The 27,785-nt window shown below is 53.9% G+C and overlaps 1 protein-coding gene across 1 annotated transcript; it reads left to right on the top strand.

Moving 5' to 3' along the window:
* Positions 1 to 13,060: 13,060 nt before the first annotated feature.
* Positions 13,061 to 26,745, top strand: CIBAR2 (CBY1 interacting BAR domain containing 2). The gene is given in 10 exon segments (XM_078357910.1): positions 13,061 to 13,131; positions 15,036 to 15,270; positions 17,688 to 17,756; positions 17,839 to 17,940; positions 18,096 to 18,101; positions 20,581 to 20,702; positions 23,524 to 23,638; positions 25,568 to 25,668; positions 26,439 to 26,522; positions 26,524 to 26,745. Coding segments are annotated over 10 exon segments (963 nt in total). The 5' UTR covers positions 13,061 to 13,111; the 3' UTR covers positions 26,633 to 26,745.
* Positions 26,746 to 27,785: the final 1,040 nt, after the last annotated feature.

Raw genomic sequence — 27,785 nt, 5'->3', positions numbered from 1 at the left:
GTATGTTCGCAAGGGTGCTTGAGTATCACCACTGTTACTTCCACAGTACTTCCATCACCCAAAGTCCCATGCACGTGACAGTCACCCCTTCCCTCTCCCCCCACCCCAGGCTCTGGCAACCACACATCCACTTTATAACTCTATGAATGCTCTTCTTCTTAACAGTTCTTGTAAATGGAAACATGTGATGCAAGTCTGCTGTGAACTGCTTCTTTCACTTAGCACGTGTTCATGATTCATCCGTACCGTGACATGACTCAGCACTTTATTCCTTTGCATGGCTGAATAATATTCTACTGTGTGGATGTAACATACCATATGTCTTCCTTCGTGGATGGATATCTGGGTGAGTTCCACTGGTTGGCTACTAAGAATACTGCTTTTCTGAACATCTGCAGGCTGGTTTTAGCGTGGAGGGATGTTCTCATTCTTCTTGGGGAAAAGCCTAGGGGTGGAATTGCCGGGCTGCATGGTAACTCTGTGTTTAAACCTTTTGAGGAGCTGCCAGACCGTTTCCACTGCAACTGCACCATTTTCATCCCCAGCTGCCACGAGGATGGGTTCCAGCTTCTCGGTATCCTCACCCACACTTGCTGTGGTCAGTCTTCTTGGTCCCAGCTGCTGTCCTGGTGGGAGTGCAGCGGCTTCTCTGTGCCATGTGGTCCTTCACTGGCATGTGCTTGTCTAACTGGGGCTCTCTCGAGACTGTGGCTCCAGCAAGGCAAGGCCCACCCATGCCTGTCACCTGTCATGGCCACCACTGAGCCCCCAGAGCCAAGCCCAAAGCAATTGCTCAATAAAAAAATGTGTTAAATGAACGAGTAGCTCAAGAACTCCTCAAGTGTGAACGCAGGCGTCCCTACTGCAAGTGGCTGAGTTCCAAAGATTCTTTACCACTTAGAGAAGTCCAAGGAACCGTAAAAAAGTTGCCATCGTGTGGAAATTTCCCAGGGCCCATCTGATGACCTGTCCTTGCTTCAGGCCCCTGGAGCTGGATGTCATCCTCAGCGGGCACCCTGGCAGGGACTTGGTACCGAGGGCGGGCAGGCAGCTGGGGAGTGACTGCGCCAGGCCCACGGGCAGCAGTGTCTTCTTCCTGGACGGCACCCCGGCCTGGCTGGGGCCCAGTCCCCCGCCTTGGCCTCTGAGGTGGTCGTCACGGCCAAATGCACGAACACGTCAGCTCATTGGAGCGGATGTGCCCAGGCCACTCTGGAGAGAGGAAGCGCACAGCTCAGCACTTACCGTTTAAAGAAGAAGGTTTCGCCAAGTCGGGAGGCCAGGCTGCGAGTCGTTCCTGTAGAATCAGGGAGCCTGCAGGGAGGTCACTCTTTGTCCCCTCTGACAGAGGCGGCTTGGCCGGTGGCTGTGGCCTCAGCGGAACCCTGAAGTCAGCAGAGCTTGTATTGGGCACCCTCCCACTTTCCTCGCTCACACTCCTGGCCTCCCCTCCCTGCGGGAAGGCTCCCACCCCAGGCCCAGCCTGCGCCTCCTCTGCAGGACAGGCGTGGAGGTGGAAGAAGCAGAGTAAAGCCGGCCATCACTCAGTGAGCAGGCTACACCCCAGGCCCCAGCTAAGCACCGCGTTATTCTCTATTTCCGCCGGGGAGGGGAGGGGGGCTCTGACTACTCCCATTTTACAGATGAGGAAACTGAGGCCCACAGCAATTCAGAACCGGTTGGTAGTCCACAGCTGGTGGGTGGCAGAGCTGGGGTTTGGAACCAAGCACTTTGGCTGTGGCAGTCCCTAAAAGGTGGGCTGGGGGTCGGTGATGACCTGGGCTAGAGTTATCAGGAGCCCAAGACACAGGAGCAAAATAAGGGTTCCCAAGCCAGGTGTGGTGGCTCATACTTGTAACCCCATCTCTTTGAGGCCAGGAGTTCGAGACCAGCCTGACCAGCAAGGAGAAACCCCGCCTTTACTAAAATTACAAAAAAATTAGCTGGGTTTGGTGGCGTGTGCCTGTAATCCCAACTACTTGGGAGGCTGAGGCAGGAGAATTGCTTAAATCCAGGCAGTGAAGCGAGAGCATGCCACCGCCTGGGTGACAGAGCAAGACACTGTCTCCAATAAAAAGGAAGAGTGGGGTTGGCGGGGGGGATCGGAGTGTTTATTTTATTTAATTTTTATTTCAATAGATTTTGAGGAATAGGTGGTGTTTGGTTACAGGAGTTAAGTCCTTTAACTTGAGCTTTTGGTGCATATGTGTCTAGACTGGAAGAGGTAGGGCAGCTGGTCTTTCTTCTAAGGTGTTTTTTTAATTGTTATTTTTTTCCCCTTCAGGAGTTTCTAAGGTTATGCCCTTTTTCCTTTTTTTCATTGGTGTGACAGTATCCTTTCTTTGAATAAAATAGTATGATAGGGAGATTTCGCTTTATGGAGTTTTCAAGAAATGTTTTTTAGTACTGACTTTTAATTTTTTTAGCCAGAGTCTTGCTCTGTCACCCAGGCTGGAGTGCAGTGGCACAATCCCAGCTTACTGCAACCTCCTCCTCTGGGGTTCAAGCAATTATCCTGTTCTTGGTACTGATTTTTAAATCACACACACACACACACCCCTGGTTTTTGGTCAAATAAAAAGTTGTCAAGTTGTTGGTGTCCCCACATTATTATTGCTTAATTTTTCTGCTTGGTGAAGTCAGAATCCAGTGTGGAGGGGAGGCCACGGGCTCTGGGGCTCATCTCTGACCTCCTCGGGCACCAAACACAAACCACCCTGTGCCTCAGTTTCCTGGTTCGGGAAACAGATGAAGATTCTCCCAGCACCTGGCAGCCCAGGGGTTATTTTCCCCTCTCCCTACTGGAGAGCTGGGCTCACCTGTCTCCCAGGCAATCACACCCTCCTGCTTTGGGCCTGGGGCCTGCAAAACTCACACAGGGCTGATGCCCAGGCCACAGGAAACACCCCATCCCTGGAGGCTGAAGGAGCTTTAGGTCACAAACATTGTGACTCTCTCCTGTCTCTGAGCTTCAGGTCAGATACAGGAAGGAGTCACCATGAAAGGCAGGCCGTGGCCTGGGCCCTCGGGTTGTCCCCACTCTCTGAGATGGATGGGACCGTCCACAGGACATCTGTGGACCCAGGACACCTCCAAGCAGTTTCCACTTTTAGACTGTGTGGGGTAGTCATTCTGTTTTTTCTTCTCAGTTTTGGGGACCAACATAGGGTTGCCAACTTTTTTGATTTATCACGAAAGAACATTTGTTTTATTATTTATTTATTGAGACGGAGTCTTGCCCTTTCAAAAAGGCTGGCATGCGGGGACACCATCTCAGCTCACTGCAACCTCCACCTTCCGAGTTCCAGCGATTCTCCCGCTTGAGTCCCCTGAGTAGCTGGGATTTCAGGCACCTGCCACCACGCCTGGCTAATTTTTGTATTTTTAGTAGACATGAGGTTTCACCAGGTTGGCCAGGTTGGTCTAGAACTCCTGACCTCAAGTGATCCATCCCCCTCGGCCTCCCAAGGTGCTGGCATTTAGGAATAAGCCAGCATGCCCAGCCTTATTTATTTATTTATTTTATTGGCAGGGTCTTACTCTGTGGCCCAGGCTGGCATGCGGTGGCGCCATCTCAGGTCACTGCAGCCTCCACCTCCTGAGTTCAAGTGATTCTCCTGCCTCAGCCTCGAGAAGAGCCGGGATTGCAGGCACCTGCCAGCAAACCTAACTAATTTATGTGGTGCAATCTCAGCCCACCATAGCCTCCAGCTTCCGGGATCTCTCTCAGCCTCCTCAGCAGCTGGGACTACAGGCCTACACCACCACACCCAGCTAATGTTTTAACTGTTTTGCAGAGACAGGGTCTCATTTTGTTGTGCAGGCTGGTCTCAAATACCTAGACTCAAGAAATCCTCCAAGACATAAACAAAAACAAAAAAACACTACCATCTTGTACCCAACAAGAAACACGAGACCACCAAAAATGAAGACGAGTCCCTACATTCTTTCCCCACCCACTTTTTTTTTGTGTGAGACGAAACCTTAGTCGGTTGCCCAGGCTGGAATGCAGTGGCACAATCTCGGCTCACTGCAACCTCCGCCTCCCAGGTTCAAGCAATTCCCTGCTGCAGCCTCCCGAGTAGCTGGAATTACAGGCACCTACCATCATGCCTGGCTAATTTTTTTTTGTATTTTGTAGAGACGGGGTTTCACCATGTTGTCAGGCTGGTCTCAAACTCCCGACCTCAGGTAATCTGCGTGCCTTAGCCTCCCAAAGTGCTGTGATTACAGGCGTGAGCCACTGCACCCGGCCCCTAAATTCTTCTAAAAATGGAACAGGCCCCACTTTGTCAGTTTGCATTTTCCACGTTCTTCCCAGTTCACCGTGGACCGTGGCAGTGCCGACCCACGTCGTTTGGCCGTGTGGCTGGCTTTCGGGGCCCCTGGGCTGGGGGCCTAGGACCAGCATCCTACCGACAGATGCTTGGTGCTGGGCATGCCCCAGCAATTTCGTACTACTGAGGAAACAGGTCTCAAACTGTTGGCCAAAAAGCCTTCATGGAAACCCTTCCAGCATCCCCAAAATGCCCAAGTACTAGGGAGGATGGACTGACCAGAACACCGCCTTCCACCCTTGGAAATGTCACTTCTCCCATGCGGAAGGGTTCCTCCGCATGTCTTCACGCTCCCAGATGGACTGTCCTTTCAGCAAACACCTGACTGTTTTGTTCACTGGTGTGGCCCCGAAGCCTGTGAAATTGCTGGGCTCAGAGTGTGTGCTTAATACACACTCATCAGTAACTGACGGCCCAGGCACGTGTGCCCTAGTGAAATACTCCACAGCCACTAAAACGAGCTGGATCACTGTGCAAACGCCAACAACATGGAATCCAGACGGTGGGCACAAATTATATGATCTTTCTTTTTTCATTGTTCTACATATTTGAAATTTTTTAAAATAAAAAGGTAGAAAAATAACAAATATTATATTAGCACATGAGAACGCCTGTGATGCCCATATTATAAAACCATAGAAATTATTTCCTAAAAAGACTGTGGAGACATGCATCCTCTGTCACCCACAGGGCTCTCTGGATGTCTGGATGTGGGATTATGCACTTTTCCTTTTGTACTTTCTACCTGTATTTCTGGATTTACTATATAATTAGGGAGGGAAAGGCTGGGTGCAGTGGCTCACACCTGTAATCCCAGCACTTTGGGAGGCCAAGGTGGGTGGATCACCTGAGGTCAGGAGTTGGAGGTCAGCCTGGGCAACATGGGGAAACCCCGTCTCTACTAAAAATATAAAAATTAGCCAGGCGTGGTGGTGGGCACCTGTAATCCCAGCTATTCAGGAGGCTGAGGCAGGGAGAATTGCTTGAACCTGGGAGGCGGATGTTGCAGTGAGCCGAGATTGTGCTACTGCACTCCAGCCTGGGTGACAGAGCCAGACTCCATCTGAAAAATAATAATAATTAAGGGGAAAAACAGCTCTGTAAAACATGCGACTTCAGGCTTACTTTCCCCACCATCCTTCCCTTTATTTCCTTCCTGGGGAGCTGCTGATTGCTTCTAAGTTGCCTTCTCTTTGCTTAGGAGGGGAACGGGCGTTTTTCCTGTTCCATGGAAACCTGTGAGCTGCCAGGAGCCCAGCAGAAGAGAGGCAGGAGAGGAAGGCGGCCCTGCACGGTCCCCGGGGCGGAGGTTTCGTGGGCAGCTGCTAGCTGGGAGCAGAGGCCCTTCCCGTTGCTCAGAGGCTGCCTGGAGGTCAGGGTGAAAGGTGTTCTGAGATGCAGTGGGGCCCCAGGGTGTCAGCGCTGGGAGGGCACTGGGCGTCAAGAGGTCCCACCCTCTCCTTCAACAAGAAAATGAGACTGGGTGGGATGGCTCACTCCTGTAATCCCAGCACTTTGGGAGACTAAAGGGGGCAGATGGCTTGAGCTCAGGAGTTCAAGACCAGTCTGGGCAACATGGCGAAACCCCGTCTCTACCAAAAACGCAAAAAAATAGCTGGGTGTGGTGGTGTGTGCCTGTGGTCCCAGCTACTTGGAAGATCACTTGAGCCCAAGAGACAGAGGTTGCAGTGAGCCAAGACTGCACCACTGCACTCCAGCCTGGGTGATACTGTGAGACCCTGTCTCAAAAATAAATAAATATATAAGAAAATGAGATTCACAGAGATAGAGTGAGCTGCCCAGAGCCACACAGCACACCCGAGGCTAAGGTGAAACTTGATCCCAGGACTCCTGAGCCACCCCCGCCTGGCTCCCCAGGTCCCATTCACCTTTCTCCAGGGCCTCCAGCCCCAGACTCTGTTTCGTAAACCCACATGGCAGCGATGCCAACCACTCCCTGGCTTCCTGTGTCACCAAGCTCTGACATCATCACTGGCTTTTCCAAAAGGAAACATACTTTGGTTTTTCTCTGTCTTTTTTTCTGCTCACTCAAAGAAATCCAAGCACCCTTCCTGACTGCTTGGTGGAGACTGCAGACAGGCAGCGAGGCACACCGAAAACTCAATGACAACCCCAGGGAACCTGGGTCACCACTGGCCTGGAGGAAGATGGGATACCGGGCCTGTCACTGGGGTGTGGTCAGATCCCGAGCCCAGAGGTCTCAAGAACAAGGGGCATTGGCGAAGCTCCCCAGTCCCTGATTTCAGTCTCCTGCAGGAGGGGCTGAGGGAGTCTACGCAAAGCGCTTTGAGGCCGGAGCTTCCGCAGCTATGAGTGCCGACAGAGCCCCTGAGGAAGTAAATGGCCATCAGCCCAGCCAGAGTGGAGCCCTACGGCCTGGACTACCCTGGACACAATCCCCGATTTGTACCTGAGCCTGCACCTGAGGTTACATTTTCCAGCCTCCTTTGCAGCTAGGGACAGCCATGTGACTCAGCTCTGATCGATGGGATAGGGGCACAGAGCAATGTGCATAGCTTCAGTAAAGAAAGGGGCATGACCAGGTACGGTACCTCACACCTGTGAGCCCGGCACTTTGGGAGGCCAAAGTGGGTGGAGTCTGAGATCAGCCTGGCTAACACAGTGAAACCCCGTCTCTACTAAAAGCACAAAAATTAGCTGGGCATGGTAGCGCACGCCTGTAATTCCAGCTACTAGGGAGGCTACAGCAGGAGAAATGCTTGAACCCAGGGGCAGAGGTTGCAGTGAGCCCAGATCGTGCCACTGTGCTCCAGCCTGGGTGACAGAGCAAGACTCCATCTCAAAAAAACAACAAAGGGGCATGGCCTCCTTTGCCCCTCCCTTCTTCTTGCTGGCTAGATGGTAGGTACAATGGCTGGAGTTCCAGCAGCCATTTTGGACCATGAAGCAATCCTAGGAATAGAAAATGATAGAAGAATGAGATAGAAGAAGCCTGGGTCCCAACATTGTGGAGCCTCACAGAAGTGAGAAATAAATTCCCATATTTTTAATTTGCAGTCATTTGCAGAGAGGTTGTGAGGGGACCTGCTATGGCGAGGGGCTGGGACAAGTCCTGAGATGAGGCTGGTAATTATTACATATAATACTAACTGCTGATGGGCATCTCTGAAACTCTTAGCCCAGTACCCAGCACAGTTTAAGAGCACAATAAATGTTATTTTATTTATTTTACTTATTTTCTGAGACAGAGTCTTGCCCTGTCTCTCAGGCTGAAGTGCAGTAATGTGATCTCAGCTCACTGCATCCTCCACCTCCTGGGTTCAACCAATTCTCTTGCCTCAGCCTCTTGAGTAGCTGGGATTACAGGTGCATACCACCATGCCCAGCTAATTTTTGTATTTTTTTTTTTTTTTTTTTGAGACAGAGTTTTGCTCTTGTTACCCAGGCTGGAGTGCAATGGCGCGATCTCGGCTCACCGCAACCTCCGCCTCCTGGGTTCAGGCAATTCTCCTGCCTCAGCCTCCTGAGTAGCTGGGATTATAGGCACGTGCGACCATGCCCAGCTAATCTTTTGTATCTTTAGTAGAGACGGGGTTTCACCATGTTGACCAGGATGGTCTCGATTTGTTGACCTCATGATCCACCCGCCTCGGCCTCCCAAAGTGCTGGCATTACAGGCTTGAGCCACCTCGCCCAGCCAATTTTTGTACTTTTATTAGAGATGGGGGCTTCACCATGTTGGTCAGGGTGGTCTTGAACTCCTGACCTTGTGATCTGCCTGCCTCGGCCTCCCAAAGTGCTGGGATTACAAGCGTGAGCCACCACGCCTGGCCTTTATTTTATTTTATTTTTGAGACAGAGTCTCACTCTGTTGCCCTGGCTGGCGTGCAGTGGCATGATCTCGGCTCACTGCAACCTCTGCCTCCTCAGTTAAAGTGATTCTCGTGCCTCAACCACCCAAGTAGACGTGACTAAATGTGTGTGCCACCATGCCCAGCTAATTTATGTGTTTTAGTAGAGCTGGGGTTTCACCATGTTTGCCAGGCTGGCCCACCCCAAATTCCAGGTGGTGGGCGGCCTCTGGGACTGACGCTCTGCAGATGGGTGTTGGGGAGGAGGCTGGATATTATGTCACATGGGGGAAGGTGGCCTGGAAGTGCCTAGGGAAGGCAGCCTTATAAAACAGAGGCAGGGCCTGGGGCAGCTCCAAGCCATCCTGTCATCCATTCAGCCTGAATCGGTGGGCAAGGAAGGGGCACCAAGGGACATTCCCCAAAACAACTTCTCGGAGTCCCCAGAACGTCAGTATCGTGCCGGCTGCCGGCAGCGGGGTGGCTGCCCTGGGCCAGGAGAACATGGTTTTTGCTCGTTTGCTAAAATGGCACCATGGAGACAACTGCAGAATCAGGATGAAGTGTGCAGAGGAGGGCACAGGACATCGCAGAGTGAACTTTCTGACTGTGATGCTTGTACTGGGTTGTGTAAGAGACTGGGCTTGTTCTTAGGCAAGACTGAGGAAGTATTTGGGCAAAGGGGCTTCAGGTCTGCAACTGCTCTCAGAGGTTCAGAAAGTGAAATACACACGAGAGAGAGAGATGGGGCAGGGAGGATGAGAAACAGTCGTGGTAACATGTCAGCAACCGGGGCATCTGGCTGATGGAGTTCTTGTATTATTGCTACACAACTGAAATTATTTCGAAATAAAAAGTTACAAAAATTAAAAGAACCAAAGTCAGTTTCAAGAAAGAAACAAGTCTGAGAACACGTGCTGACTGCAGGAGACTAGGCGGACGCGGGTAGTCAGGGCGGACCCTCCTGGGTCCCGGGAAAACCAGCTGCCATGACGGCGGCAGCTGGACGCAGCAAGTGAGCCTGGGCAGGGTGTCAGACGCCAGCACGGCCGTGTGAATTTCCTGCATGTGGAGTCACAGGCGGACTTGCGAGAGGTCCCTGCTCTTTGGAGGTGCTCCCTGGATTTCACGATGTCTGCAGCCCTCTCATGTGGCTCCCCAAAAATACATTTATAGGGCCAGGTGCAGTGGCTCACACCTGTAATCTTAGGACTTTGGGAGCCCGAGGCGGGCAGATCACCTGAGGTTGGGAGTTCGAGACCAGCCTGACCAATACGGCAAAACCCTGTCTCTACTAAAAATACAAAGATTAGCTGGGCTGTGGTGGCAGGTGCCTGTAATCCCAGCTACTCAGGAGGCTGAGGCAGGAGGATCACTTGAACTCGGGAGGCAGAGGTTGCAGTGAGCTAAGATCGTGCCACTGCACTCCAGCCAATGTGACAGAGGGAGACAAAAAAAAAAAAAAAAAAAAAACCATTTACAGGAGAGAAGGGTGAGGGGAGAGCCCACGGGATCCGAACGGGGATACACAGGGGTTCATGCACCCTGAACTTCACCCCAGCCCCGTCTCTCAATTTTTCTTTCTCTAGCCACTAGATGTCTCTGTGCTGCCCAACCAGGCGGTGGCTTTTTCTTTTCTTCTACCTTTTTTTTTTAAGTAGAGATGGGGTCTCACTATGTTGCCCAGGCTGGTCTTGAACTCCTGACTTCAGATGATGCACCCACCTCAGCCTGCCAAAGTGCTGGAATTACAGGTGTGAGTCACCATACCCCAGCCTTCATTTTTAAAAAGCGCTTAACGTTTCTAAGATGGCGAATCAAACCTTTGCCCTTGCTCTCCGACCCTCCTCTCTCTCACCCACCCCGTGTTAAGGTGGCCTCTTCTCAAATGAGCTGCTTCTCTGGTTTCTCGGGGGCCACCCAGCCCACTTGACCTCTGCGGCAAGGAATTCTCCACCAGGTGGGTCTCTGCTGCCCCCCCGTGGCCATCGGCAGTAGCGCAGACCAGGCCACCTGGAGGGCTGACACCTCGTGTTCTCTCCTGCCCTAGATAATCCGGGTTCTGTAAAGACGCAGAACCAGTCGGACATGGATTTACCTAAAGGACTGGCTCACAGGACACAGAGAAGACACTGCAGGAGGCCGGTGCATGAAGGGATTAATTCACCAAGGGGGATAATCCAAAACTCTCTCCAGGACCTGGCTGTTCCTCAGGAAGTTAAAACACATCCCTTAAAGGGGCCGGGTGCAGTGGCTCACGCCTGTAATCCCAGCACTTTGGGAGGCTGAGGTGGGTGGAGCACCTTATGTCAGGAGTTCGAGACCAGCCTGTCCAACATGGCGAAACCTTGTGTCTACTAAAAATACCAAAATTAGCTAGACATGGTGGTGCGCACCTGTAATCTCAGCTACTTGGGAGGCTGAGGCAGGGGAATCGCTTGAACCTGGGAGGTGGACGTTGCAGTGAGAGGAGATCTCACCATTGTACACTCCAGCCTGGGCAACAAGAGTGAAATCCATCTCCAAAAACAAACAAACAGAAAAAAACACAAACAAAACTGCATCCCTTACGACAGACAACCCCAAATGCCAGCAGAGCAAAGCATCCAAGCAAGGAAGACTTGGGGGGAGTGACGGGGTGCTGGAGGAAGGGAGAGGGCAGGAGGGAGGTCAGGTGCCCCAGAGAGACCCTGTGGGGACCAGGGGATGCTTTGCTCTCTTCGGAGCCTGTGGCTCCTGTGGCTTCGGAGCCCCTGCATGTCCTGGGGCTCCCATATCAAAATTACCCCAAGCTGGGGGCTTAAAACCACAGAAGTTTCTTCTCTCCCAATTCTGGAGCCAGAGTCTGAAATCAAGGTTCTAGAGGGCTGCACTCCCTCCTGGCATCTCCCCGTGCTCCTGGCTCACACTGCATGGCTCCTGTCCCTGCCCTGGGGCCACGTGGCCATCTCCCCTGGTGTGTTGCCATCTCTTCTCCTCATGAGGACCCCAGTGGGGGGATCAGCCACCCTCCTCTGGCATGACTCAGCTGATCACACCTGCAATGACCCTGTTTCCAAATAAGGCCACACTCTGAGGTCCCCAGGAGGATATGCATTCTGGGGGCACACTCTTCCCCAAGAGGGAAGGAAGCAGAGAGCAGAAGACAGACTTGCCTGGGGCCCAGTGACAGCTGCATGGCATAAAGGGGACATGGGACCCCCCCCCAACAGCCTGGCACAGAAAGGGAGGAGCCACGCTGACCATGGAACCCCAGGAGCTACTTAGAGCCATCCCGTGGGAGGTTGGGGGGTTCATGCCCAAACAGAGAATGGGGACCCAGCAGGGACGGAGCTGGGGTGGTCCATACATTGTTCAGTGTCTGCAGGGAAACAGGTCAGGACGTCTGCAAAGGGACGATGGAGACAGTGTGAGAAGGGGCCAGTCAGCCGATGCAGCCCAGTGAACACCTGGGGACGGCCACAGAGGGAAGCTACCACCAGCCGGGGCCTGTGTGCCGGGAATTTCAATGAGTTCTGGGTCTCAGCCCCAGCCCCTGTGTCTGTCCCTTCACCCCCATGCCAGGGACTTACTTCTAATTAAGCACTGTTACGATCCCATTCTGCAGGGGAGGGGACTGAAGCCCAGAGAGGTCAGGGGACTTGCCCAGGGTCACAGAGCAGACCGGGGTCTGGGGTTTGAACCTGTGTTTAGCTGACCCTAAAGTCCTTGCTTTTATATATGCTTTAAAAGAAACCCCTTTCCATGTAAACCTCCAAACATACAAGGTAACAGAACGGCAGAGCAAGCCTGTACAGCCACCAGCACCGCTGTCCCCGCTTCCTCCACCGCCTCCCACCCCTGTTCCTCACTGTTTTGATTTTTATGCTTCTTTTCTGAAAGTAAGGTGTCTACACATTGAGATTCACAAATCTTACTGTCAGTGGAATGTACTGGACTTGGGCTAGTAAGTTAGACATGTGAGTTTATCTTTTCTTTCCGTGGTATCGTACCTGTCTTACTTCACTCACAGTGAACAGAGAGTGCCTCTATAACAAGGAAAACACGATGCAATTAGGATAAACCGTTAAAGATGCTCCAGCCAGGCGCGGGGGCTCACGCCTGTAATCCCAGCACTGTGGGAGGCTGAGGCGGGGGGATCATGAGGTCAGGAGTTCGAGACCAGCCTGATCAACCTGGTGAAACCCCGTCTCCACTAAACATACAAAAATTAGCTGGGCATGGTGGTGCACGCCTGTAATCCCAGCTACTCGGGAGGCTGAGGCAGGAGAGTCCCTTCAACCTGGGAAGTGGAGGCTGCAGTGAGCCAAGATCATGCCACCGAACTCCAGCCTGGGCGACAGAGCAAGACTCCATCTCAAAAAAAAAAAAAAAAAAGACGCTCCTTTGAGCTGGATCTTTGCCCCACCCTCAGGACCCCCGAGTTTCCTCTGTGTGTAGGCACAGCCCCCCCTGAGCTTTCCCATGACCCATCCACCTGAACCTAGACCCCAGGAAGGCCCGTGGTAGCAGCCTCCCTGCAAGCAGGAAGGAGCCCAGTGGGCGGGACCCACACACGTGGCTTCGTGCAGGCCTGAGACCCTGGCAAGCTGCCCTCTCCCTGCTGCCTCCCAGGGAGCCCCAACCACTGCCATGTTCCACAAGAGCCCCCGTCTTCAAAGGGAGAACGCAGGCCTCTGTGGGATGCCCTCTTCTGTGAGTAGCCCCTGAGCCAGTGCAAGGCTGGGGAGGACAGCCTCAGGGAGGCATTGCCCAGCGACCAGCTCCTCCCAGGGCCTGCTGTGAGCGACCCTGTTGCCTGGCAACCAGGTGGCAGCGTCCCTTGAGCCCAGGCCACATAGCTGTGCCCAGCCCTGCCCGGCTCCTCCCAGGCCTGCAGGACCCCTCCCTGAGGCCTTGTCCTTATTCCCCACCACCAGGACAGCCGCAGCTCCGGTCACAATGAACGTCGTCTTCTCCAGGTGAGGGGGCCGGCGCCGCCTGTGCCAGGGAGATGGAGGCAGGGTTTTGAGGCCCAGTGCACCAAGAAAGATGAGGGCAGCAGAGCCTGCTGATGGGGGAGGGTAAGGGGAGCTCTCCCTACCACACCGCCTGCACCTCCAGCTCAGGGAAGACAGGGCTTGGGACCATAGAAGCTTCCAGAATCTGGCCTCCATCTGCTTCTCAGCATTGCCACCTGTGGCTCTGGGGTTGCCAAATTCATCTCCTTTCCTCTCTCACCTCCACCTGGAAAACCCTGTTTGCACCTCAACCCCAGCCACGCCTCCCCTTCATGGAGGCCCTGTCCACACGGCCCAGCCCAGCCCTCCCCCGCTCTCACCGCCTGCCTGCCCTGCCTGGTCATATCCACACCTGGTTCCTCCAAGGTTCGAAATCCAGGGAACCTCTCAAGCACCCAATATGCTTTTCTTATTTTTTTTTTTTTTTGAGATCAAGTCTGACTCTATAGCCCAAGCTGGAGTGCAGTGGTGCAATCTGGATCTCAGCTCACTGCAACCTCCACCTCCCGGGCTCAAGCAATTCTCCTGCCTCAGGCTCCTGAGTAGCTGGGACTGCAGGCGCCCTACCACACTTGGCTGGTTGTATTTTAGTAGGACGCGGTTTTGCCATGTTGCCCAGAGTGGTCTTGAACTCCTGAGCTCAGGCAATCCGCACACCTCGGCCTCGGACAGTGCTGGGATTACAGGTGTGAGCCACTGTGCCCAGCCCTGATGTGTTTTTAAAACACAGCTTCTCAGGCACACTCCTGGGAGCCCCAACGTCTGACTTCTGTCCCCTGTGCTGCTGAGTCAGAAGCTCTAAGGACGCCGCCTGCAGGAACAGAGGCTGTGTCTGGCTACGTGACCTGCAGCAAGATGCTTTACCTCTCTGGGCCTCAGTTCACTCCATGTTCACATGGTGATACCAGCAGCACCTCGCTTATAGGGCGATGCATGCAGAGTGTTTTGCAATGAGGGTGGTGAGACAGTTAGGGTCTACTGGGACAGACGGAGGCTCCTCAGAGCATTTCTTGCATCAGGGATTTGATGAGAGGGTTGCAAGAGGGCTTTGGTCAAAGGGAGGGAGGCAGGGACACTGACATGCTGGGAATAAGGGAAAAGAGAGGGCATGAGAGGGCCCAGGAGGGAGGCAGAGGCCGGGCCTCCATGGCTGTCTTAGAAGCCTGAAAGCGGCAGGTCAGTCATCGCTGACCTGCTCTGGGGAGGCGCCGGGCTGGGAGCATGTAAAGGTGAGTCAGGGCAGGGCACAGTGGCTAATGTCTGTCATCCCAGCACTTTGGGAAGCCAAGGTGGGCAGATCACCTGAGGTCAGGAGTTCGAGACCAGCCTGGCCAACATGGAGAAACCCTGTCTCCTAAAAGTACAACAATTAGGCAGGCATGATGGCGGTGCCTGTAATCCCAGCTACTCGGGAGGCTGAGGCAGGAGAATCACTTGAACCCAGGAGGCAGAGGTTGCAGTGAGCTGAGATCACACCACTGTACTCCTGCCTGGGCGACAGAGCAAGACTCTGTCTCAAAAACTATATATATACATATATAAGAATTTTGACAGCTTATGGGGAAAGACAGCACAGGGGACTTTCAGAGGGCAGAGGCCTTCGCAGCCAGGGACTGTGGAGAGAGTGAGGAAAAAGGCCAGGTCTGGAGCCAAGCGTGTGTTTGTAACCCTGTGGCCCAGGCACGTCCCCCTCCTCAGCCTCGATGGCCCTGACGCCGTCACCTTGGGCAATAGCCTATGGCATGTGCATGCCACACCGGTGCTGACTGGTGGCAGCTCCTGTTTTCACAACCATTGTCTGCTCCTGGCATGACCGGGGCCCTGCCTCGCTGCCCGGAACGGCCACTCAGGTCCCCGCGTCACAGGGACAGCCAGGTGAGGGTGATGGAGAACACCATGACCAATGCTGAGAAGTACTTTGGGCAGTTCTGCTCGCTGCTGGCTGCCTACACGCGCAAGACCGCCCGGCTGCGGGACAAGGCGGACCAGCTGGTCAAGCGGCTCACCGACTTCGCCAACTCCGAGAACCCTGAGCTGCGCGCCACCATGAGGGACTTCGCCGAGGACCTGGCCAAGGTGCAGGATTACCGGCAGGCCCAGGTGAGCATGGTCGGCCCCGGGCCAGGATGCTGAGGGGCACCCGGGCCCCAATGCCAAGGTCAGGCCTCAGGGCAGCAGGAGCCCTGCTGTGGCCACAGCCGACGGGTGAGTCTCCAAAGACATCCACCAGGGGTGGACAGTTACACGGTCCCCAGGGTCACACCTCTGCCTGCAGGAGTGACAGCCTAGGAAGCCTTGCTGAGTCAGTTGAGGGGTCAGCCACGCAAGGAAACCCAGGAAGCCAGCCCTGGGGCTCCACCAGCCCCTGAAGGGGACACATCCAGGGCCTGTGAGGGCCTCCAGAGGGACAGAAAGGGGAGTCAGGGGCAAAGGGGCTGCAGGGTGTTTAGGAAATAATTAAAAATAGAAACTCCTGCCAGCCCAGAGAAATCCTCCATGAATTGTAGAAAAGAATGGAAAACGGTTGGGTGCGGTGGCTCAGACCTATAATCCCAGCACTCTGGGAGACCTAGGCAGGCAGATTGCGGGAGCCCAGGAGTTCAAGACCAGCCTGGGCAACATAGCAAGACCCCATGTCTATAAAAGTATAAAAAAGTTAGCCGGGTATGGTAGCTTGCACCTGCGGTCCCAGATACTCAGGAGGCTGAGATAGGAGGATCATTTGAGTCTGGAGGTCAAGGCTGGAGCCATGATCGTGCCACTGCATTCCAGCCTGGGAGACGGTACAAGCCTCTTCCTCACACCGAAAACAAAGAATGGAACAGCTTTACAATTGAGTCCGCTTTAAACCAGGCAGCAACGCCTGTCACGGGCGATCCAAGACAGAGACGGCACTGTCCGCTCCAGGCAGGCAGACACAGCACCCGGTGTCCGTGTTCTCAAGACAAATGACAGGTGTCCCCCAGGAAGAGGCCTTGGCAGCCCCATTTCTCACAGTACATCCTAATCTCACCTGGTAATGGGGGTGGCCATCTGTGCTAGCTAATTATCTTTGTTTGTTTTATTTAAAAAAATTTTTTAAAGAGACTGGGCTGGGTGAGGTGGCTCACGCCTGTAATCCCAGCACTTTGGGAGGCCGAGGCAGGTGGATCACAAGGTGAGGAGATCGAGACCATCCTGGCTAACACAGTGAAACCCCATCTCTCCTTAAAATACTAAAATTAGCTGGGTGTGGTGATACATACCTACAGTCTCAGCTACTTGGGAGACTGAGGCAGGAGAATCATTGAACCTGGGAGGTGGAGGTTGCAGCGAGCTGAGATCATGGCACTGCACTCTAGCCTGATGACAGAGCAAGACTCTGTCTCAAAAAAAAAAAAAAAAAAGAGAGAGAGAGAGAGATGGGGTTTCGCCATGTTGCCCAGGCGAGTCTTCAACTCCTGTGCTCAAGCCATCCTCCAGCCTCAGCTTCCCAAAATGCTGGAATTACAGGCGTGAGCCACCATGCCTGGCCTACCTTATTACCTTTAACCAAAGGAAAAACAAAACTTCTCATGGATCTGTGACAAACAGGTGGCAGAGCTTGGTGCCAGGTGCTTATGCTAAACTCCCACCGAGACCAGAGGAAGACCAGGGCACCAGGAGGCAGGGCACCGTCTTCCTTGATGTTTACGTGTTCGAAGACCCTCATAAAGCCATTTTCGATTGTAAAACTGGCCAAGAGGCTGCTTTAGTTTTTTGGGGTGTTTTTGTTTTCCTATTTTTCTTTGAGACAGAGTCTCACTCTGTCACCCAGGCTGGAATGATATGACACCATCTCTGCTCACTGCAGCCTCCACCTCCCAGGTTCAAGCAATTCTCTTGCCTCAGCCTCCTGAATAGCTGGGCCCACAGGCATGCATCACCATGCCCGGCTAATTTTTTGTATTTTTAATAGAGACGAGGTTTTACCATGTTGGCCAGGCTGGTCTTCAACTCCTGACCTTAGATGATCCGCCCACCTCAGCCTCCCAAAGTGCCTCACCCAGCCCTGCTGTGACTCTCAACAAAAATATTGTCCCCAGAACGAGGCTCAGTTTTCTCATCTGCAAAGTGGGGTTGTCATAGCCACCCTGTGTGGAAGTTGGGAGACAGGACCAGGCTGTCGTGTAGAGGGACTGAGCACACACTGGGGACCTGTCTTGCCTCCCCGGTGTTCTGAGCCAGGCACCATCTCCCTACTGTCCTGAAACCCTTAGTGGGTACACCCATGGCCTCATTTGACAGGTGAGGAAACGAGGCTTCGAGAGACTGAATGTGCTGCCAGAGCCCTTGGGAGGCAGAGCCGGGCCCTGAGCCCAGGCCAATGTCTCCAACATACCGGGAAAGGGAGGGCATCTCACGCTCCCCGTCCCCCGCACGGCTCTAGACATGCGGCTCCTGGGTGTGGGCTGTGCTTTCTATGCCCAGGTGGGAGGCAGGCAGTACCCTGCACTCTTTGCTCAGATCCCTTAGTGTCCCCGCCCACCCCCCCCCAGGTCGAGAGGCTGGAGACCAAGGTGGTCAACCCCCTGAAGCTCTACGGGGTGCGGATCAAGCAGATGCGGGTAAGCGGGGGCCCCTTGGGTGGGCGGCATCCCAATCTTGCCCTGGGGGTTCCCAGGAAACAGCCCTCCTCCTTTTCTGCAGGCTGAGATCAAGAAATTCAGACACGTCCGAAATCATGAGATCAAACAACTGAAAAAGCTGGAGAAACTGAGGCAGAAGTTACCCTTGGATCAGCAAATGATCGTATCCTTCCCTGAAAGTGGGGCCTGAGGCTGCTGGGCAGGGTGTCCACTCTTATGGATGTCCTCTGGGGTTTTCTGGGTGGGGGGTGCGAGGCGGCAGACCACCCCAATGGGGCTGTTTGGGCTTAACTGGGTTCCTTAACAGCACTTTTTCAGTCCCAGGTGAGTGTGACATGTCTGTCTGGGGCATCCAGAATCAGGACCTCAGGTGGGCTTTCCCTGGGCAGAAGCAGGTGTAGGCGGGGCCCTGTGCTCAGGATGGGAAAGCCAAAGGTACTGGTTAAAAGGGCCGCTGGGGATCTGGAGGCCTGGGCTCTGTCCCATTCTTGACGCCATCCCAAAGCCACTCCCCCACGGGCTCAGTTTCACCGCCAGTTACTTGTTCCATGCTCACCTCAGGTGGGTAATGCTACCCTCATCCCTATTGTCTAGGGGAGGAAATCAGGCTCACAGGGACACAGTGAGGGAGCTCATGGGGCACAGCAGGGGGAGGGGACCCTGCATGCTCTCTGTTGCATTGTCCTGCCCCGTGGGAAAAACACAGGGGCCTGGAGGTAGGGTGAGAGCTGGAGGAGGGCTAGTCACCTCTGCTGTTTGTGTAACTGAGTGTGTGACCTCATCCAAAGAGCGCCCCCTCCCTGCTTTTTTTTGAGATGAAGTCCCACTCTGTCACCAGGCTGGAATGCAATGGCACAAACTCATCTCACTGCAACCTCCGCCTCCCAGGTTCAAGTGATTCTCCTTCTCCTGCTCCAGCCTCCCTAGTAGCTGGGATACAGGCACGTGCCACCATGCCCAACTAATTTTTATATTTTTAATAGAGATGGGGTTTCGGGTTTCACCATGTTGGCCAAGATGGTCTGGATCTCTTGACCTTGTGACCCGCCCTCCCCAGCCTCCCAAAGTGCTGGGATTACAGGCATGAGCCACTGCACCTGGCCATGCCCCCCCGCTTTTTTTTTTTTGAAAGACAGAGTCTTGCTCTGTCGCCCAGGCTGTAGTGAAGTGGCACAGTCTCGGCTCACTGCAACCTCTGCCTCCCGGTTCAAAGGATTCTCCTACCTCAGCCTCCCTAGTAGCTGGGATGACAAGTGCCCACCACCATGACTGGCTAATTTTTGTATTTTTATCAGAAACAGGGTTTCACCGTGTTGGCCAGGCTGGTCTCGAACTCCTGACAATCTGCCCACCTCAGTCTCCCACAGGGCTGGAATGACAGGCTTAAGCCACCGTGCCCAACCACAGAGAATGCCCCTCAATGGAGCGAAGTCAGCAGTCCTCACCTGGGCACATTTCACCATCTGGTGACGTTTCTGGGGAGCTCTGCTGGCACATGTTAGGTTCTTCCCGCTGTGGGGACAAATGACCACAGACTCGCCGTTCAGGAGGTTGGAGGTCCATCGTGGGCCCTCTGGGCTAAGTCACAGTGTGGAAAGGGCTGGTTCCTTCTGGAAGTTCCAGGGAGAGTCTGTGCCCTCACGTTTTCCGGCTTCCAGAGGCCACACACATCCAGTGGCCGTGGCCGTGGCTGGCAGCCTGCCCCTTCCCTCTGCAGCCACGTCTCTCCTCTGACTCTCCTGCCCGCCTCCCTCTTCCACTTGTAAGGACCCCTGTGATTGCACTGGGTGTAGCGGATAATCCACGATCATCTCCCACAGTAAGGATGGCTGATTACAACCTTCATTCACCTGCTACCCCAACTCCCCTTTGCCTTGAAAGGCGCCGTATGGACAGGTGCCAGGGATTAGGATGTAGACGGCTTCGGAGGGCCATTATCCCTCCTACCACCTGGCATCCAGTGGGGAGAGGCCGGAGATGCTTCCCTACCTCCCACAGAGCCCCGGACACTTGTGCCGAACGCCGGGAGTGCTGACCTACACCAGTGTGGGTCATAGCCCCGCCCGAGCGTCCGGCTTCCATCCTGGTTCCTGCCCGGGTCACCCACCGTCTTTGCAGCCATTTGAAAACAGCTTTCCCTTCTTTCCTGGGGCTTCCTAGATGCCAGCCCCCAGCTCTCTTTCCTTCTTGGACATTACACAAACATAAAGGTGGCATTTAAGTCCCCATTTTAAAGAGGAAGCTGAAGGTGAGAAAGGTGACTTGTCCAAGGTCACACAGGCAGTTAAGTGGCAAATTCTGAATACAGCTCCAAGGTGCTCTATTCCAAAAGCCAGATTGTTCGCGTCTGGGCTTGGCATGGGGTAGGCATCTGTGGATGTTGATGGAAGGAACGAAAGAGTGAATCAGCTAAACACGTTGCCCATGCCAGAATGAATGATCAGTGAACGCGGAGCACCTGTCCTAAGGGCTCAGCGGGTGCCACCGTTTAACTTATCCAACAGCCTTCCAAGCAAGTCTTATCACTGTGCTCTGTTTACAAGAAAGGAAACTGAGGCTCCGAAAGGTTAAGTGACTTGCCTGAGGTCACACAGCCAGCAGGCAGGTGCGTCTTTCTCCGGTGACTGCTCCTTCAGCCGTGGTCCTACTCAGCCATTCCTCTGATGACCAAATTGGCAAGAGACGTCCCATGAGGCAGGAGAGCAGGACTGAGAGAGGGTTTAGAGACAGAGTGATTCAGAAAGGTGGCTACGGGCCAGAAGTGCCCCCATGACACTTTCTACCTCTGTGTCCCTGGGGCCAGGCGGAGACCAGCGTGCAAAGGGCTGCCGTGGACTCCAGCCGCACTGCCCTCCAGCTGGAGGAGACGGTGGACGCCTTCCAGAGGCAGAAGCTGAAGGACCTGCAGGTGAGGGCTGCCGGCCGGTGTGGGAGGCACGCTGGGCTGCCTTGTGTGAGTGTGCACGCATGTGTGTACATGTGTCTGTGTGTATGCATTGGTGTGTATGTGTGGGTCCACGTGCATGTGTGAGCATTGGAAGGGGTGTGTGAGCTGGTGCCCACACAGGCTCCTGGCACAGTTAATCCTGGCCACAGGGCATCAGACGCCATTGCTCAGGGCAGCTGTCCCAGCACAGGAAGCCATGGGGTGGCCCTAGGTCCAGCTCCTAAGCAGGAAGAGTTTGCCTCCCCTCAACACACACTCCCTGCTTCCTCTCCACACAGCTTTGCCCTAACCTTTTTTTCTCCTCGAAGCTCCCAACACCATTCCCTGAACAAGCCACGCTGAGGCCCAGCAGGTGGGTGTGGATGCATTCCTCCTTCCAAGACCCCACCCCAGCGCCACAGAGTCCTGCGCCCAGAGCCCCAGCCCTTACAAGAGGAGCTTAGAGAGTTGGGTCTTTCAGGACTAACTGATCGCAGAGACTCCTTCCCCAGCTCTTGAGCCCTCCCTAGTCCGTTTTCCAAAGGTGCACACAGACTGGCTATTTTTTTTTTGAGACAGAGTCTCACTTGGTTGCTCAGGCTGGAGTGCAATGGTGCGATCTCCGCTCACTGTAACCTCTGCCTCCCAGGTTCAAGCGATTCTCCTGCCTCAGCCTCCTGAGTAGCTAAGTTTACGGGCACGCGCCACCACACCCGGCTAATTTGTGTATTTCTAGTAGAAACAGGGGTCTCGCCATGTTGGCCAGCTGGTCTCAAACTCCTGACCTCAAACGATCCACCCACCTTGGTCTCCCAAAGTGCTGGGATTACAGACATGAGCCACCGCACCTGCCCCAGGGAACTCTTAAAAGGCAGGTCCAATTTATCATCACTGGGCTGAGCACCCTCTGGTGGCTCCCCTTGTTCTCAGGATTGGAGCCAAAATCCCTTCAAGGCTCCCAAAGCCCCAGCCCAGCCCTGTGGCCTCAGCCTGCCCACCACACTCAAGCTCCAATGCGCAGAGCCGGTTCCTGCCCAAGGTCTTTGCAGGGCTGCGCCTGGCTCTGCATCAGGTCAGTGCCTTCTTCTCTCTTGGCTTCAACCTCATTCTTTAGGGAAAGTCACAAGACCCCAGACTGGCCTGGTGAAGGGCTCTCGAAGGGCGTGTGAACTGGGAGTTCCCTTGTCCCCTTGTTTATGCACTCTACTCTGCACCCACCAGGCTGCCATCCCAGGTGGAATAGTTAATTGTGTATTCACTTCACGCATTACTTTAACAAATGTGGAATGCGCACCTACTGTGTGCCAGGTACTGTGCCTGATGCTGGGACACCGTGCCCACCAGAGCAAGGTCCCTGAGCTCATGGACTGGACCTGTTGGGGCGGGAGGAGATGGACGGATCACGTGGTCCGTGATGTGCTGTGCACCATTTATCACGTTCATCACATCATGGGGAGGAAAAGCCTGTGAGGTGACTGTGTAACACATTGCATGTGAGTGCCAAAGGACAGGCCCCTGCTGGGCCCCAGTCACCAGGCTCCAGGCCCTGGAACCTAGTGGGTATTCAGTCAATACTTGTGGAATGACTGAATGAGTACATACATGAATGAATGAGTGAATGCATACATGAATGAATGCACAGGCAATGAGGCATCGGTAATCAGTGCTCAGGCCACCTGCACGGGAAGGGGGATCTCAAACAGCCGGCAGACGTTGTTCAGCACGTGATGTGATGGGCTGTGTGGGTGGCATGAGGGGGCGTGGACCACACTGTTCTCGGCCTCCAGGTCAGGGGCCAACAGAAGCTGGAAGTTTAAAAGTGGGCAAGCTTTCAAGCTCTGGGATTAAATTCGTGAGAGATGTGAATCCAAACCATCTCTGAAAAGCCCTTCAAAAGAGATACAAACAAAAACATGAGCTAATGATTACCACCTGTCAGTGCATTCAGCCTGCGCCCAAAGAACGCTTGAAGCTGGGTGATTTATAAACCACAGAAGTAAAATTCTCTCCCTGTTGGAGGCTGGGGAGTCTGAGATCGGGGATCTAGCAGACTCAGCATGGCGGGGGGCGGGGGGTCCTGTTCCTCATGGCGTCCTCATGTGGCAGAAGGGGTGGAAAAGCTCCCTGAAGTCTTTCCAAGGCCACTCATCTCATTCACGAAAATGAAGCCTTCCTGCCAATCACTTGAGGTCAATAGTTTGAGACCAGCCTGGCCAACATGGTGAAAGCCTGTCTCTACAAAAAAATACAAAAGTTAGCCGGACACACTGGCTCATGCACTTCGGGAGGCAGAGGTGGGCGGATCACTTGAGGTCAGGACTTCAAAACCAGCCTGGCCAACATGGTGAAACCCCATCTCTACTACAAATACAAAAATTAGCTGGGTGTGGTGGTGCACACCTGTGAAAGAAGGGAACAGAAAGAAGGGTGAAGAGCAAGTGTCCTCAGACTATTTTGGCACAGTCTGTCAGTATGTATTTACTTACCCAGTTATTCAGTTAGTAGAGACAGGGTTTTGCCATGTTGCCCTGGCTGGTCTTGAACTCCTGGGCTCAAGCCATTCTCTTGCCTTGGCCTCCCAGCGTACTGAGATGACAGGCATGAGCCACTGCTCCTGGCCAATAGTTTTGATTTTGGAACCATGGGAATGTGTTTTCCATCAACGTGTCAACAAAAAAAATTACATGTCGAAATTCCCCACCTAGGGCCTGTCCGCACCTGGACAGCTCCGCACCCCCACCCATCTGCCTGTGTCCCAGGGTACCTTGGGCTCTCCTTCTCACTGCGCTGCTTACATTCATTGGGCTTCTCTCCCCACAGACTTTTTTTTTCCGATTTTGTAACTATTGAGATGGTTTTCCACGCCAAAGCGGTGGAGGTGTATTCCAGTGCCTTCCAGACCCTAGAGAAGTATGACCTGGAGCAGGACCTGCAGGTGGGTCACAGACACCCCATTTCCTACTTGGCAGAGTGGGGCAAGGTTTCATTTTGCCTCTGTCTTGATAGAAGCAGTTTTTGTTAGTAACATTTTATGACTTTTCTAAGACTCATTCTGATGAAGCGTTCTCAGTATCTGCCTCAGGTGCCCAACGGAGGATAATTTTTCCTAACGCTGTTTGGAATATCAACATATTCATCATACAATGTTTAAAAATGAATGGATTGGCTGGGCATGGTGGCTCACACCTGTAATCTCAGCAGTTTGGGAAGTCAAGGCAGGCAGATCACGAGGTCAAGAGTTTGAGGCCAGCCTGGTCAACATGGTGAAATACAAAATTTAGCTGGGCGTGGTGGTGTGCACCTGTAATCCCAGCTACTCGGGAGGCTGAGGCAGGAGAATCGCTTGACTGCATGAGGCAGAGGTTGCAGTGAGCCGAGATTGTGCCACTGTACTCCAGCCTGGGTGACAGAGGGAGACTCTGTCTCAAAACAAAACAGAAAAAACGAAAGGATTGACAACAATGAAAACCATTTCCTGGGTGGCGCTTGGTGTAGTTTTGAAGTAGGAAGAAGTGCTTTTTATCCCGATCTGATCTGATTAAAATCCAGAATGAACTGTTTGCACGGTCGGTAACGCCCTTCTGCAGCCCAGTGTTGTAAATTCACAGTCACTGATCATGACTCTCTCCTGTGGGTCTGCGGTTGTTGGGGCTCACCTGGGCAGGTCTCGGGTCGGCCTTCCTGTGGTTGCCGTTGGTCAGAGGCTGGGGCTGTCATCTGAGCACGGGACAGGCCATGTGATTTGCAGGGCCCAGTGCAAAATAAAAACGTGGGGCCCTTCCTTCCAAAATCACTAAGATCTTCAGGACAGCAGTGTCAGAGCCCTAAGCCACGCACAGGGGCCTTCCGGGCGTGGAGCCCTGGGCAACTGCATGATCTGCACCCCACAAAGCCTGCCCTCCCTGGGTCTTCCTCCGGGTCTGCAGCCAGAGCACCTGCCCACGGCCTTTTCATGGGGCCTGGGCTTCCTCACAGCAGCTGGTTCCAAGAGGGAGTGTCTGGGGACACAGGTGGAAACTCGATCACCTTTTATGACCCAACCTCAGCAGTAACACGGTGTGGCTTTGTGTGCCGTTTGTTAGAAGTGAATCTCTGAGGCTGCCTGTATTCAAGGGCAGAGGAATTGGATTCCAGCTCCTGATGGGGGAAGCATGAGATCATCTGAGTTACCAATCAGCCTTAAAACCACCACACGAGGTTTGGTGCAGGTCACAGGGGCTCTCTCGCATTCACTCACTTTACAATATTATTTTTTCTTTTTTTTTTGTTTTTGTTTTGTTTTGTTTTTTGATTCGGAGTCTTGCTCTGTCACTAGACTGAAGTACAGTGGCACGATCTCAGCTCACTGTAACCTCCGCCTCCCAGGTTCAAGTGACTCCCCTGCCTCAGCCTCCCAAGTAGCTGGGACTACAGGTGTGTGCCACCACGCCCAGCTACTTTTTTGTATTTTAGTAGAGAGGGGGTTTCACCATGTTGGGCAGGATGGTCTCAATCTCCTGACCTCGTGATCTGCCCACCTCGGCCTCCCAAAGTGCTGGGCTTACAGGCGTGAGCCACCGCGCCCGGCCTACAGTATTCTTTTTAGAGGCAAGGGCGATCTCGAATCCAGGTGTTCTCCTGTGTGACTATGGATATGTGACCTGGCCCTTGGGCTTCTCCCATTTATAAAATGGGGTGATAACCCACTGACAGGGCCGCTGTAGATTACGTGGAATAAGAAACAGGAAGCTCCTGGAGAGGACCGTGGTGTTGCAAGGGCGTCGGCTGTGGCAGGCCTTCCCATCCGGCCATCTTTCCATCCCACTACCCCACCCCAAGTCATGTTTTCCCATTGGATCCAACCCAGCCTGGTCTCTCCTGGCAGGATTTTAGAGCTAAGGTGCCAGGAGTTTCTGGGCGTCATGACACGTGGCCGCTTGCCAGCACCAACACCTCTCCATCTGCCCCTCATTCTCTCGCCAGCCAGGTGAGTGTATGGGAGGCTGAGGCTACACTTGAAATGAAGTGCACAGCCTGGGAGACCCCGTGGTAGGAGTCCCAGGGATTAGAGGAGAGGCAGCTGAGAACTGAAGTTTGAAATGAGAGGCTGAGGAGGCGGGGGTGGTGGGAGTGTGGGGTGGTGGGAGGGTGGAGGGCTGCCCCAGGGTCTGACCAGGACTTTGCCTTGAAATGGCTGGGTGTGGTGGCTCATGCCTGGAATCCCAGCTCTTTAGGATGGATCACTTGAGGTCAGGAGTTCAAGACCAACCTGGCCAACATGGTGAAACCCTGTCTTGACTAAAAATAATGCAAAAATTAGCTGGGCGTGGTGGCGTGTGCCTGTAATTCCAGCTACTTGGGAGGCTGAGGCAGGAGAATCGCTTGATCCTGGGAGGCGGAGGTTGCAGTGAGCCAAGATTGCACCATGGCACTCCGGCCTGGGCAACAGAGTGACTTGGTCTTAAGAAAAAAAAAAAACAACGTAGAACCAGTGAAGCCACGTCACCCAGCATGGTGGGCCACAGTCCCCGCCGTGGCAGCCACGAGTCCTGAGCGCTCCCTGGAGGCACTCTGAGGTACTGCCACTTGAGAAACAGGCCCCCAGGCAGGTCTACCTACACCTGCGTCCCAGCCTGTGGGCCCGTGGGTTCCAGGAACCAGGATTCCTCAGAGGTTAGGGAAGTGATCAGGTGCTTACATTGCACGTTTCCTTACAGCCCAGGAAGGCCCGCCACCAGGTGCATTTCTATTTCTGCGGGACCTTTGCAGGTCCAGCTGAAAAGGGCAAATAAAGGCCCTGAATAGCCAGATGCCAATCGTGGCAGGTTTGGTCTCCGTGAGGAGGGGTGAGGGGCAGCCAACCCACTGTGTGTGGCAGGGTGGGTGTCTCATGCGCCCAGGACAATTCTCTCAAAAGACGGTAGGGGAGGTGCAATCCCCAGCTGTTTAATCCCAGACTGCCCGGAGGCTTTTTTCATATTTTCCTGTTCTTTTCTCTTTGTCTTTGTTGCATTGGGTTAATTCGAGGACCTTGTCTTCGAGCTCTGAATGTCCTTCTTCTACTTGTTCAATTCGATTGCTGAGACTTCCCGGAGCATCGCGCACTTCTGTGAGTGTGTCGGATGTTTCCTGAAGTTTTGATTGTTTTTCTTTATGCTATCTGCTTCTTGGTCCGAGCCCACTCCTCCTGGCAGTGTGAGCCTGGGAAAGTCACCTAGCCTGTCTGTGCCTTAGAGTCCTCGCCTGCAGAGTGGCTCAGAACAGTAACCTCTGTGCGCGGCTGTGCCGAGTGTCCACGAACAGATCTACGCCACGCGCAGAAAACCCGGCCTGTCGCACAACGGACCCTCCAGACTTGTTGCTGCCGTTATTATTATTGATGCCACTGTCGTTTTATTATCATTATTATTTAGAGTGCTCAGAGCACCATAGGGGGCCCAAGAAAAGAAGAGGAGGAGAGTGAAGACGACTCCATGGAGGAGGCCCCTGTGGAGGACCTCAGGGCACTGGGGCAGGAACCCCATAAATAGGAAGAGAACTGCCCACAACAGTCAGAAGAACTGAGCCGGCCTCGGATCCTCAGGTGGGCTCTGCTGTGTGTCCTCAGACAAGCCACCTGTCCTCCGAGCCTCAGTTTCCTCATCTGTACCGCAGGACCGGTATCACTCACCTCAGAGCTTGCTCCGGGGAACTGCTGCGCCTGGCACATAGCAGGTGTTGAATAAATGCTCCTGACTCTCAGCCTGACCCCAGTCTCTCATCCTGCCTTTTGTCTGGGGGCTCAGGTGTGCTGGCGCCTGTGTCCATGTCGCCAACAGTGGATTCCTTTCCTGGGCTGCCTTGACAAAGCACCTGCCTGGGTGGCTCAAACCACAGAAAACGCCTCTCCTGTGTTCTGGAAGCCAGAAAGCTGAGAGCGAGTTGTCAGCAGCGCTGGTTCCTTCTGGGGGCTTGGAGGGAGCACCTGTCCCAGGCCCCTCTCCAGCTTCCGGCGGCTCCTGTCCTTGGCGCGCCTGGGTGTACAGCCACATCCACCGGCTTCCGCCTTTGTCTTCACATGCGTTCTCCCGGTGTGCCCTTGAGTCTGTGTCAAACCTCCCCAT

The sequence above is a fragment of the Callithrix jacchus genome, chromosome 20 (genome assembly GCF_049354715.1).
Source record: "Callithrix jacchus isolate 240 chromosome 20, calJac240_pri, whole genome shotgun sequence".
Lineage (NCBI taxonomy): Eukaryota > Metazoa > Chordata > Mammalia > Primates > Cebidae > Callithrix > Callithrix jacchus.
Note: the sequence above shows the minus strand (reverse complement) of the source record. Positions and strands in the feature narration are given on the sequence as shown.